Consider the following 12,007-nt stretch of genomic DNA (forward strand, 5'->3'; position numbering starts at 1 on the left):
TATGTTCAATACATCAAATCCATGATAGAAGTCAGATGTAGAAATGCAGTCATGGTAAACACACGGAAAATAAGAAGTCCGAAAATCGCACTTTTGGAGTGGAGAAAGAGTAAGTAAAAGAGATAAATGGCAAGTTGAGCAAGCGATTAAAGCCAATCGAGGAATTCAGGGACGAAATAGCTGATCACAATGCCAGCGCCTGCTCTCAATATACCTTCGGTGCTTTCGAAGGCCATATCCTTGAGATTGAAGACACCGGCCTTAGCAGCGGCGTGGATCATTGCAAATTCACCGCTGACCTGGTACGCGGCTACTGGGAGATCCGGTGCCAAATCTTTCGCATCCCGAATGATATCAAGGTAGCTGCTGGCAGGCTTCACCATGATAATATCTGCGCCTTCGGCCATGTCTCTCTGTATCGCACGGCGGGCAAGACCGCGGCCGCCTGGGGGAAGCTGGTAGCACCGACGATCCCCGAATGAAGGACAAGAGCCTGCCGCATCGCGGAACGGTCCGTATAAGCAGCCGCTGAATTTGGCACTGTAAGACATTAAAAGTACGCGGTGTGCCACACCGGCTTCAATCAACTTGAGCTTGATAGCCCGGATTCGTCCATCGTTCATGTCTGATGGCGCCACGCAGTGGGCTCCAGCTGCCGCGTAGGCAATGGCTACGTCGGAGATTCGATCAACTGATTGCGCGTTGTCGAGGCTTCCATCTTCTCGTAAGATACCACAGTGACCGTGCGACGTATACTCGCACAGACATACATCGGTTGTGATATAAAGTTGAGGGAAACGAGATCGGAGCAGACGAATAGCTTGAATCACCGGCCCATCGGGGTCATCTGCGGCAGTTCCCAATGCATCTTTGGCGGATGGTTGAAGCGGAACACCAAATAGCATTACCGAGCGTAGACCCTTCCGAACAAGGGGGGCGAGAAAGGGAACCAGACGATTGATTCCACGGCGGTGTTGATTGGGCAACGAAGGAATTGATGTCTCCTCGTCAGGATCGTCTGTGATGAACAACGGATAGATGAGCATATCCTATAGACACAGCGTATTAGCGATTGAGTTGCCAGTGCCATTATACGTCTCATAAAGTTTTAAGGGCGGACCTTTGTCAATTGCCTATCGGCCTGCCATGCTCTAGTTAAAGGATGGCTGTATCCAGAATGTAACTGGCTGGAAACTTCGCCAGCAATGCTGACGCTTGTGGCTGCGGTGCTGGTATACGACCGAGCGGTCGCATGAGACCGGTGAGATCGGGCGTGAGAGATTTGCGAGCTGCCATCATCCACACGAGCATCACGAAATGCAATGTCGGAGACCAAATTTGAGAAGGACATGTTTGGGATAGGGAAAGGGAGAAGGAGAAATGGAGATAAGTGATAAGTACAAGGAACAACCTTGGGAAGATCCAAAGGTGGAATTTAAGTGAATTGGGGGAGGCCGAGGATAAGTTGAATAAGGTGAATATCAGCCACTCTGATTGGTTGACTAAGCCTTTCACATCCCGCATCTTGCCACTCCAAGTCTGCCGGGATATCCGTCCCGATGGAGAGAGATTAGATCGAAATATTCAGGTGAAAGGGTATATACAGCATATGTATTATTTTATTTAAAGGGTATATATCTAGGTAGTACTATGATAGCCGCTTATGTGACCTTGGTCATAGTTCTTTTTTTTGGTCGTTTTCAAGGTCTTTATATATCTTTGTATATCTTTTTAGATACTTCTTTTTATACATATTTCCCTCTTGGTGTTGTAACTAGGAGGATAAGAATAATGAGCCATAGAATATAGAATATAAGTAACTAAAACAGGCGACTTTTCCCATGTATACATACATCTATGATCTATGTCCAGTTAATATGCAATGTAATACCGAACAACTACGGAGTACTCCGTATGCCCAGGTGGTGATGCATGATTTGTAAAAGAATGACTAATCATGAATGTGATAGATCAGTCCAGCCCTAGAGATAACACGACCTGTCACTTTCCCGTCAATATGCCCAGCCAACTCCTCTGATATCTCGCCAATTTATACAATTCCCCCATGCCTCCACATTCGGTTGTGTTTCCACTGTAAATCCATACTTTTGAATCTCTTCTTGATCCCACTCCCTCGGTTGCTCAATATAATCCCCCTTCGTACCATCCAACTCACATGTCCGTTTAGCCCCCGCAACTCGAAGGATCCGGATGACCTCTGGAAATGACCTGTAAGATTCAGCCGCACGGGCTGGCGGACCTTGGGTTTCATCGTAGACAAGGTTCTGCTCCAGCGCTTTGGTGCGTGCGCCACCATGTTTGTATGATGCCAATCTCCGCATATGTGCACGGCGACCGAGCTCGGCGGAGTGGAGAGCTCGATCTAGTGGGGTCCATGGTGGTGACTTTGATGTGTTGGGCTTATTGATGTATCTGGTGAGACCGAGAGAGAGGAGGAGGTTTAACGTGCGCGGTTTTCCGCTCTGTGCGGCGGCGAAGAGGGGTTCATTGCTGTTAGGGTTGTGGAGGTAGTACTTCGTGTACGCGCTTTGGATATCAGGGCTGAGATGGTGGAGAAAGTGCTGGATGAGGTCGTGACTGTCTTGGTCAGTCAGAACAAGGTTGTTGACAATTGAATAGAAAATATCTCGCCCTCGGTAGTTGAGAACGAGGGGATCGGCCCCATTCCCGAGCAAGAAGCGGCCGCGTCGTGTAGGATCGAGGTTTGTTTCCAGAGCTATAGATAGTGGGGAATCACCGCGACGGGTCTTTGCATTGATGTCTGCTGGACGGGGGTGACCGAGGAAAATCTTGCATGCAGCCTCGAATTCATCCTCTGGGTGGTATATGGTTGTCAACTCATGGAGTGGAGTAGCCTCTTCGAACCGGTTGCAGATGTCAAGATTTGGCATAGCCTTCACTATCTTTTTTAATGTCGGTAGGTATGAATCGGGATAATCCAGACGCGGTCCAACGATAGATGCCCATGAATGCAGCACGGTATCTCCCGTGGTCAGGACTGATCCCCCCAAATCAGCTCCAGCATCCAGCAATGCACATATCATACCCCCATCCCAGCATCCTCGATCGGCTGCCGCTGCAATGGGAGTCAAACAAGGTTTTCCCTTATCCTTAGCGTTGATGTCTGCGCCAGCCTCGACCAATATATTAACTAAATCCGCGATCTGCGCCAAATGATGCTCCCATGTCCCATGTCGGATCCAATAATGCCAGTGATGACGCAGGTATCCATGTCGGTCAGGAAAATACTTGGTGATTCCGTGCAAGTTATTTCGTCCCATCGAGTCCAATAAAGCGCCGTCCGCACCATGAGATATCAGATATTTGGCTATCATAGGTTCCCCGAAGTACGCTGCCAATGAAAGCGGGGTGGTTGACGGATCTGAGCCATGATAGACTACGTTGACATTGGCCCCAAGCGAAATGAGAGTGTCGATGGCTGTCATTTTGCGGAAAAAACATGCCCAATGAAGAGGTGACCCATGTGGAAGTTCAAATGGACTGACCTATTAGCTTGATTGTTGACACGGAGAAGAAAAAGAAACATACTAGTGAAGTATCTGGATCTTTTCTGAAAATCCACTGTTGTGTTCCTTGATGGGCTCCATTACTGCATTGACATCTGCTCCTCTTTCAATCATCCGTTTTGCGATTTCACGGATCGAACCCTCGGGGAGCATAAACAGCCAATGCAGAGGAGTGATCTTCTGCCGATTTCTGCAGGACGCTTTTGCACCATGGTCAAGCAGGACCTCGATCACTTTCGTATGTCCCGCTTGAAACGCCTTATACAATGGCGTCTCGGCATTCTCATTCTCCACGTCCACTGCTATCTTTGCATCATCTATTAGACTCTGCAACGCATCAACAGCCCCAAATGCAGCAGCAGCATGCAATATCGTATTCCGTTTACGATCAACAACATCCCCGTTCTTCATCTTCCACTCCAACCCTTTTCCCCTGTCAATTGCCATCTTAACGTCACTTTTCCCCACGAAGGGGTCGGAACAAAAGCCCCCCTGACTTCTAAACCGGCCCTTCGCCTCTTCCACTCTCTTCTCCAGTCTAGCAGACTTCGCAAAAAGGTACCCTTCAGAGACAGCCTGCAGCATCCACTCTTCCAATATTTCGTTGCTGAACTCCGGCGTTTGACCATGTGCCTCCATAATCTGCGCATATACAGCCCTAGCCGGGGAGTATCCCACCCTCGCTGCATCGCCCAAATACGTTAACATTCGATCCAGGTACATCGGCTTCTCGCCAGTAATTGTCTGCGCTATCCCAAAAAGCACATCCCCCGCAAATGGAGGCGCATCTGCTCCCTTACTCAGCGCGTGTTGCTCCTCCAGTTCTTTTCGAATACTCTGATCGAGGCGGTACCAGAAGAGCGGACCTTTGTTGTATATTGGATCAATGATTCCTACATGAGTGTTTGTGGAGTGGGATTGGATGGAGGAAAACCTAAGGTTAGTTGTCAGCTAGTGATTGATGTTAATGAAGGGATGGATGGTTGAGATACCAGAAAGCGTATGCCGGGGAGTCGATTTTCAGCAAAGCTGCACTTGGGAGTGGTCGGTCTCTGGGATCTTCGGACAGTAGTTTCAAGGCTGCTTTCCGTAGTTCGATGCGCATAGAAGAAGGTATATCTTCTTGGTTAAACAACTTGGAAATCTGATCTGAGACCCTGTCAGGTTTTGTATCCAGAATGAGAACCTGACCACCGGTAAAGATAGACACGAGAACCATGCCGAAGCTATACGCATCAAACTTGAACATTAGTTCCGGCGAGAACCCCCCAAACCTCGAGACGTCCTTATTCACCAACTCAGGTGGTATCCAAGCCAGGGTTCCCAGGTAATCACTCAACGCAAGTCGCCGCTCGGGTGTCTCCAAATCAATGCAAACCCCGAAATCACTCAACTTGGCTTGGAAGGGGGTGTTCTCATTCGGGCCGTCAAACACAAGCACATTATCCGGCTTAACATCTCCATGTACAATTTTGAGGTTATGTAGCGCTTCCAGCCCATTCGCTACACCTAGCGCAAGCTGATACATTACCTCCACCCCCCTCTTCTCCGCACCCAGAAAGTCCCCCAAAGTCATCATTGCCTCTTCCATAAACAATACGGGCACGGCCATATCCGCAAAGGGGAAATCGAACCCCCATGCCACGAGAGTGGTGATGTTTGGATGCGCACGGAGAACGGGGTTACAGAGCGATAGTACCTCTAGTAGCAATGTCCTTAGCCATAAGCGATAGTCATTGCTCGTCGAGAAGCGCTGTTCCACCTTATTTGGGAGTGGAACTTTAACACGTTTGATGACCTCTCTTTCAAAGATAGGGTCCTTGAATACAGTAAATTGGGTACCGGAGCCGATCTTAATGGCTCGGGTGGTGAGATTGGCCGGTCTGATGAGGCGAGGGCCGTGGATACCAGTTTGGGATAGGATGGTTGTGAATTGAGAAAGGGTGCTGAGAACTGGAGAAGAACCATTTCGAGTGGCCGTTATGGCCGCCTCTAAAGGGTCAAGGTTAGTCCATGAGGAATCAGAGGAATGGTTGAGACTGCTCGAGTCGAATTCTTCAATGTCGCTAGAATTGGCCCAGGGTTGAAGGGAAGGAGATAGATTGTCTCCGTCTATTAGATAGTAATTATCATCCAGGTCGTTGAGAACATCATCATACTCTGCCATTTTGTTGGAAATGGAGAAAAGAGGTGAATACGGGAAAAGAAATTAAAACGATGGAAGAGTCTTTCTAATAAAAAGCCCAAGACACACTTACCTAGGAACAGCTTAGTGCTGACTCTGCTGACTCTACTGCCCAGATGACTCTCATCAGCCCCCTCATTTCAATTTCCCCCGGAACTAAATACTTCAATTTTCTTCTCTGGTTAGTTTCCAAGTAAAATGGACGTCTATGGCACAGCAGTGACGGCCATCACCCAGATCTATCAGGTCACCGTCTTTATTCAAGGCGTCATCTCCGACATTAAGGCCTTTGATGATGACCGGGCCGACATCCGACTCAAGCTGAATCTCCAGCTACTCACCCTACTCTGTTTCAAACGCACATTCTTTGATGCAGAAAATGGGCTGATGATTCCAGGAAAGGCGGAGCCTTTCATCGCCGACACGGTGGAAGGTTTGCTGGTGCAGATGAGGAAAACTCTGGCTGAATATGAAGTTGTGGCAACCAAGTACGGTTTCGTGGATGAAAGATACACCATCGAGGAGGAGAAGCCCAAAGCCCAGGCCTCTTTGGCGGAGCGCGCAAAGAGTATGGTCAAAATGCTCAAGCTCAAGGGGTATGACTGGTCACTGTTTGACAAAAAGAAGCTTAATCGAATCCTGGAGACATATACCAAGTGGTCCGACGATCTGCGAAACCTCATGCAGCACATGTCGCAGGATATGCTAGCCAAGCTAGTCGAAAACAATTATCAAGGGCTGAAAACCACTGGTCTGGAACCGGTCATGAATCGACGTTTACTGGCCGAGGCCGTGGCACCAGCGGACTACGCGTGTTTAACTGGTATCATCACCGAGGAAGGAAAGCCAATGGGAGGATTCCAACTGGGGAAGTGGTCTTCGGGTACCGAAGAAGCACAAGTGATTGTTGAGTATCACGAGTACGAGAGTGAGCTCAAGCGCGATGATTTAGAGCCGGAAGAAGTACAAGAGCTCAAAGCACCCATTCGCAACCTGGCCTGGCTCCTCCAAAGCACCACCTTCATCAGCGAATCGCCAAACTCTCTTGATCAGCCCAAGATTTATGCGCTAGAATGCCTCGGCTTTGTCGATCAACCCATCCAGGAACGAAGCGTTTTCCTCTATAAGCTCCCCACATCCGGTATAACAACCGCGCCATCGCTAACAACCCTACACGCCTTTATCAATGCAATCGATAGCTCAAACAAACGACCACTTAAGAAGCCCACCCTCAATGATCGTTTTAGTATGGCGCACAGTCTCGCTCTGACGCTCTCAAACGTCCATGCCTCATCATGGGTCCACAAAAACATCTGGAGCAGGGGTATCCTTCTGTTCCTCGAGACCCCCGAAAACATCAGCTCTTCGGGTCTCTACGAGCATCGCCTTTCCATGCCTAGCTCTAAAAACAGGATCGTCTCCTACCTAGGCGACTGGGGCTATGCACGATCTGTACAGCAAGGCACAGACATGCGCTCCGATTTCGAAGTTGAGCCTAATCTTTACCGTCATCCAACCCGGCAGGGTCGTCCAACACAGCAGTTTAGCCACCTGCATGATATATATGCACTGGGCGTGGTACTTCTCGAAATCGGGCTGTGGGTTACGCTGTCGCGGTTGATGGAGGCGAAGATTCGGGAGGCGGAGAATAGTGGGCGGCTACCGAGGCCGAAGAAAGTGGTTGATGATTTGATGGCATTGGCAATGCAGGGACTGCCCAAAGAGATGGGTGTGGGTTATATGCAAGCTGTGCTTTCTTGCTTAAAGGGTGATTTTAGGAAGACAGAAGGATTGGCTTTAGCGGTGGATTTTCAGACTAAGGTAGTAGATGTTCTGAGGGCTGGTATGGAATTATAGATGGCCAACTAATTACACTGGAAATTCAATTGAAATAGGTGTAGTTTTCTATTTCCATTTCTTTTATATTGTTGTTATCTGAATTCCCATGACAGAGCCCTCGGAGAAATTAAAGTTTCTCAAAGTTTCTCCAAGATCGAGTCGATGCCTAAAAGGGAAAGACTAACCGGATGCAGTAATTCACAGGCCCACTGTTTACATAATCAATGTGATCTGCCATTGCTCACCGCTCATTGGGTGTAGGGATAAGCGGACTGAGTAAGGTGTCGTGCCGAAGCCTACCTCCAATTCTCTAACAACAACTGAATTTCGGCTGACGTTCAACTATTACATTGACAGAGTAGTGGACAAAGAGCATTAGAGGAACCACGCGGGCTCAGCAGACAAAGTGACGAATGAACTGATATGAACATGGCTGGAGCCTGGAGTAGTTACAGCTTCGTGGTCGCTGATGGCGGGGTTACTCCATCACCCTCAGACGATATCTTCCCTCCAGTGATTTCCCAGCCCCTTCCTCTGTATCTTGCGGGCCAGATGCCACTCCGCCCTGGTGCCAGGATTCCGTTGGGATCGAGGCAGTCCTTCAGCTTTTCGTTGAATTTCATGAGTGCGTTATCGTTCCAGGAGTAAGTTCCTGCAACTTGATCACTCAAGAGTAAATGCGTACGATACTCACCATACCCTTCCTTCGCACCTTCGTCAATGAGGGATCTCATTACCTTCAGTGCGGTGGAGCGCTGCTTAGGGTCATCCCGGTCATACACACACTCCACAATCAGATGGAGCTCGCGTAATCCAACGACGAAGTCAAGGAAGAAGTCTAGCCCAGATGCCATCCAGTGTTTCTTGGCCATCTGCCACAATCGCAGCGCATCGGCGCCACGAGTAGGCGCCACGGGACTAAAAGCAACATGTCCGCCATTAGGCCACCAGTTGACCCAAGCAAGCTCTTCCAGGTCTGGCTCCCCGCTTGCAATCTTGTCGCGAGACCAGAAATAATCGCTGGGCGGTAACACCGCTGGGTCAATCCGTCTTGCACCAGGAACTTTCATGAATTCGCGGTGGATGATATCAAGCTTCAGCTGGCGTGCCTCCTTGGGCCCGTAGCATGTACCGAAATATAACCAGGTGCATGCTCCATAAGGGTGGTCTTTCAGGTACTCGTTCATTTTTTCACGAGGGAAAGCGCCTTCTCCTTCATAAAATGCCGATCGAGGCTTTCCCGATAGGGCGAGAACCTGCAACGCATGACGGATGTTTGCCGTATTTTCAAGGATCATAGCAATCCGCAGAGGGCGTACTATTTCCACGAGTTGCTCCAAATCCTCCTCTTTCTCAAAGGTATACAGCTGTAGTAGAAATGTTAACACAAGACCTGTGACGCAAATTACTGGCCAACTCACGAAGCTTTCGTGGCCACCTGGATTTGGCATCAAACCGAATCCCATCTTGGTGACAATACCGTAGTTCGATTGCGAGAATATGCCACTGGAAACGTATATTAGGAAAATCCGGTCGGCAAAACCTTCAGGGTTGAACGTACTCGACGAAAGGACCAAAGCCGTAAGGAAACACCTGCCAAGTGTTATTCCCTGGTAGGGCGCCCATCCCTGTCCGGACCACCTCGCCGGTGGGTGTGACAACCTCGAGGCCGGAATGCATTGCCCAATGGTCTCCATACGGTGTGTACCCAACTCCATGGTCAAGGGCATTCCCTAGCACGGAGCCACCTCCTAGGTCAGGAACGTCAATCCAGAGGTGCTTGTAGCCACGCCTCTGCACTTCTTCGTATAGTCCATAATAGGATACACCTGGTTCCACCAGGCAGGTACTGTCGTCGGGGTTGATATCGAGAATCTTGTTCATGCGCTTCCCGAGGTCGATCACGACAGCCCCACGCACGCGTGGCGCCGCTCCGCCATAACCAACTATACATGATTTCTGGTTAGGGGGTGGTATCACGGAGAGGATTCAAAGTCGACAAACAGTTTCGGCCCATTGAAATGGGATGTAAAGGAATGAGATACTTGTTCGCCCATTGTACGATCTTCTGTACCTCTTCCGTACTACCCGGATAGACCACCGCAGAAGCGACTAGTTCTTCCTCGTCTGTGATAGCCATTCCGTCATGTGTATTGGGAGCTAATTCAAACGGCGTCAGTTAAAATATGATCGATGCCTTTACAGGAACCGTCACTTACGCTCCATGTACCTGTCTAATGTCTTAGTATTATGTTTATAGATTGTCTTGTTTAGAGTATAGGTATCTTACCATCCATCATCAAGCGGTTTATCATTGATTTCGACGTTTTCATTGCCCAGCTGGCTTGATAGTTCATCAATAGCCGAGAAAAACCGCGATCGCTCGATTCCTTGTGGTATCACGGGCAAACATTGTCTCGGCCGGATCTGCTTGGTCGCAATATCTTGGATGAGCCCTTTTGCGCGATGCGCTTTATGTAACAGGCGCGCTGGTACACCATTGTGCTTCTCTTCGAGCGTGGGAATGGAATTTGGGTTATCGGATGGCATAATGTAAATCGTTTCAGCTCGTGAGATTGACGGTGCCTAGAACAAATTCGAATTGATGGCCCTTATATATATTCCAGGCTTCCGAAAGGGAGGACAAAGGTTTTCTATACTTAATCCCATTCTTTCTGACCTAGCTCGCTTACAGATTCTACGTTCATTGCCCTTGAAATTTATTACCCCATACCCCACGTCTCAAGAATGCACGCAATTCCCGGACTCAGAGGTGGGGTGTCTCGTCTTGGCCAGATGGCTACCTTCACCCCACATTCTCCACCACTTACCTGTATCACCGTCATATGTTGTAGACCAAACCTCATTATTAAGGTATCTGCTACTGGGAAGATCTCATCTTTTAAAGACTTCACATCTCTCAAAATGTCTGGACCAGTTGCCGTCATCACCGGCGCCTCGTCGGGCATGGGACTTGCCGTGACGAAACACCTGGTTACGAAAGGATGGCGAGTCGCCATGGCCGATATTGATGAAGCAACCGGACAAAAGCTTGCAACCGAGCTTGGAGACCAAGTGATCTTTTGCCACACGGATGTCACTTCGTACTCGCAACAAGCAAACTTATTCAGAATGGCCTTCTCGTGGGGAGGGAAGAGGCTAGATCTTTTCGCCGCGAATGCCGGGATTGCTGACACCCAATTTCTCCAACAAAATGAATACTCTCATGACGAAAATGGCTTCCCGCTGCCCCTGAATCTCAAAGCTATGGATGTGAACCTCAACGCCGTCATACAGGGGATTTGGCTCTTCAAACACTACGCCCTGCAAAACAAAATTGTCGGTGGGAAAGTCGTCATTACCTCGTCAAGCGCAGGGCTATATCCTATGGGATCAAATCCCATATACACGGCCTCCAAGCATGCTCTGGTTGGCCTTGCTAGGGCTCTGGGGCCGGCCCTCCATAAGCAGAATATCCAGGTAAATGCCATTTGTCCAGCATTTGTACCGACTGCTCTATGTCCAAAGGAGATGCTAGATCGCTTTCCAAAGGAGCATATCACTCCAATGTCGACTGTTATCAAAGCATATGATACCTTTCTCGGAGACAACACCACCTATGGGCAGATTGTGGAGCTTAGTTTGGATCAGCTGTATTTCCGTACCAAGCCCGACTATCCGAATGAAAGTCAACGCTGGTTGGGAGAAGAGTCAGCTAGCTTCTGGGAAGAAGCTTATAAGACACCTGCGTTGTGAGGTCTTGATTATTAGAGATGCGACCAAGGAGAAGAAGGCCACAGCGAATCTTCATCTTTCGTCAGAACAAACCTGAATTTCGTATATAGTAGCTAGCTGGACAATACAACGTGAATCATCTGCTTCGAAACCATCTCGGATATGTAACCTCCGGGTCACAGGTATTCTCGAGGGTATTCTAACCCCCCGCCACCCAGCAGCTCAGAGCCGGAATATACACTGTCTTTTTCTTCATTTGCTTTCACTTTTTATTCCGTTGCTCTAATCGGCCAGTAAATCCACCGTATTTCTATAGCCATACAGGCCATTCCTAATATATTCTCTGTGATTTAACATCTCCATCAAATACGCCAATATCACCAGGCCCCAGCTAAGCCCGGCGAGATGCACCCTCTGTCCGTTGCCCAGCGAGACTCGCATCCACATTACGCGCGGCTTTGGACTGGCTCTTGACGTCAGTGAATATTGAAGACAGCCCGACATCATCACGCCGCCTGCCTTGTTAGAGAATCACCAACTATGGGCCTATTCAGAACATTGAGATAATTTAGATAAGTAGACTGGCATGAGCTCTGGCCACGCAGACATGCGCAATTAGCAGCTGGTGAAATGATTTCACTGTGACTAAATCATTTGGTCTCGGATTTGTATATTTTGGCCCTGGGCATTGTAAAGTACA

The 12,007-nt window shown here is 48.8% G+C and overlaps 5 protein-coding genes across 5 annotated transcripts; 2 read left to right on the forward strand and 3 right to left on the reverse strand.

Moving 5' to 3' along the window:
- Window positions 1-146: 146 nt before the first annotated feature.
- Window positions 147-1,386, reverse strand: N7516_010743 (porphobilinogen synthase HEM2; the record flags this gene model as incomplete). Its single annotated transcript, XM_057223461.1, has 2 exons — window positions 1,121-1,386; window positions 147-1,049 (listed from the first exon to the last, which is right to left on the reverse strand). Exons 1-2 carry the CDS (start codon window positions 1,349-1,351, stop codon window positions 147-149), a joined length of 1,134 nt encoding a protein of 377 aa, XP_057070682.1. The 5' UTR covers window positions 1,352-1,386.
- A 626-nt stretch (window positions 1,387-2,012) lies between these two features.
- N7516_010744 (uncharacterized protein) lies at window positions 2,013-5,715 on the reverse strand (the record flags this gene model as incomplete). The annotated part of the gene is made up of 3 exons (XM_057223462.1): window positions 2,013-3,522; window positions 3,571-4,482; window positions 4,541-5,715. The coding sequence occupies 3 exons, from the start codon at window positions 5,713-5,715 to the stop codon at window positions 2,013-2,015; spliced, it is 3,597 nt and encodes a 1,198-aa protein (XP_057070683.1).
- A 216-nt stretch (window positions 5,716-5,931) lies between these two features.
- N7516_010745 (uncharacterized protein) lies at window positions 5,932-7,590 on the forward strand (the record flags this gene model as incomplete). Its single annotated transcript, XM_057223463.1, has 1 exon — window positions 5,932-7,590. The coding sequence occupies one exon, from the start codon at window positions 5,932-5,934 to the stop codon at window positions 7,588-7,590; it is 1,659 nt and encodes a 552-aa protein (XP_057070684.1).
- Window positions 7,591-8,021: 431 nt separating this feature from the next.
- N7516_010746 (FAD-binding oxidoreductase) lies at window positions 8,022-10,122 on the reverse strand (the record flags this gene model as incomplete). The annotated part of the gene is made up of 6 exons (XM_057223464.1): window positions 8,022-8,939; window positions 8,994-9,078; window positions 9,134-9,518; window positions 9,577-9,732; window positions 9,792-9,802; window positions 9,863-10,122. The coding sequence occupies 6 exons, from the start codon at window positions 10,120-10,122 to the stop codon at window positions 8,022-8,024; spliced, it is 1,815 nt and encodes a 604-aa protein (XP_057070685.1).
- A 375-nt stretch (window positions 10,123-10,497) lies between these two features.
- Window positions 10,498-11,328, forward strand: N7516_010747 (15-hydroxyprostaglandin dehydrogenase (NAD(+)); the record flags this gene model as incomplete). The annotated part of the gene is made up of 1 exon (XM_057223465.1): window positions 10,498-11,328. One exon carries the CDS (start codon window positions 10,498-10,500, stop codon window positions 11,326-11,328), a length of 831 nt encoding a protein of 276 aa, XP_057070686.1.
- Between the last annotated feature and the right edge of the window lie 679 nt (window positions 11,329-12,007).

This window comes from Penicillium verrucosum (assembly GCF_028828655.1).
Source record: "Penicillium verrucosum strain IBT 35672 chromosome Unknown utg000004l_segment0_segment0, whole genome shotgun sequence".
Lineage (NCBI taxonomy): Eukaryota > Fungi > Ascomycota > Eurotiomycetes > Eurotiales > Aspergillaceae > Penicillium > Penicillium verrucosum.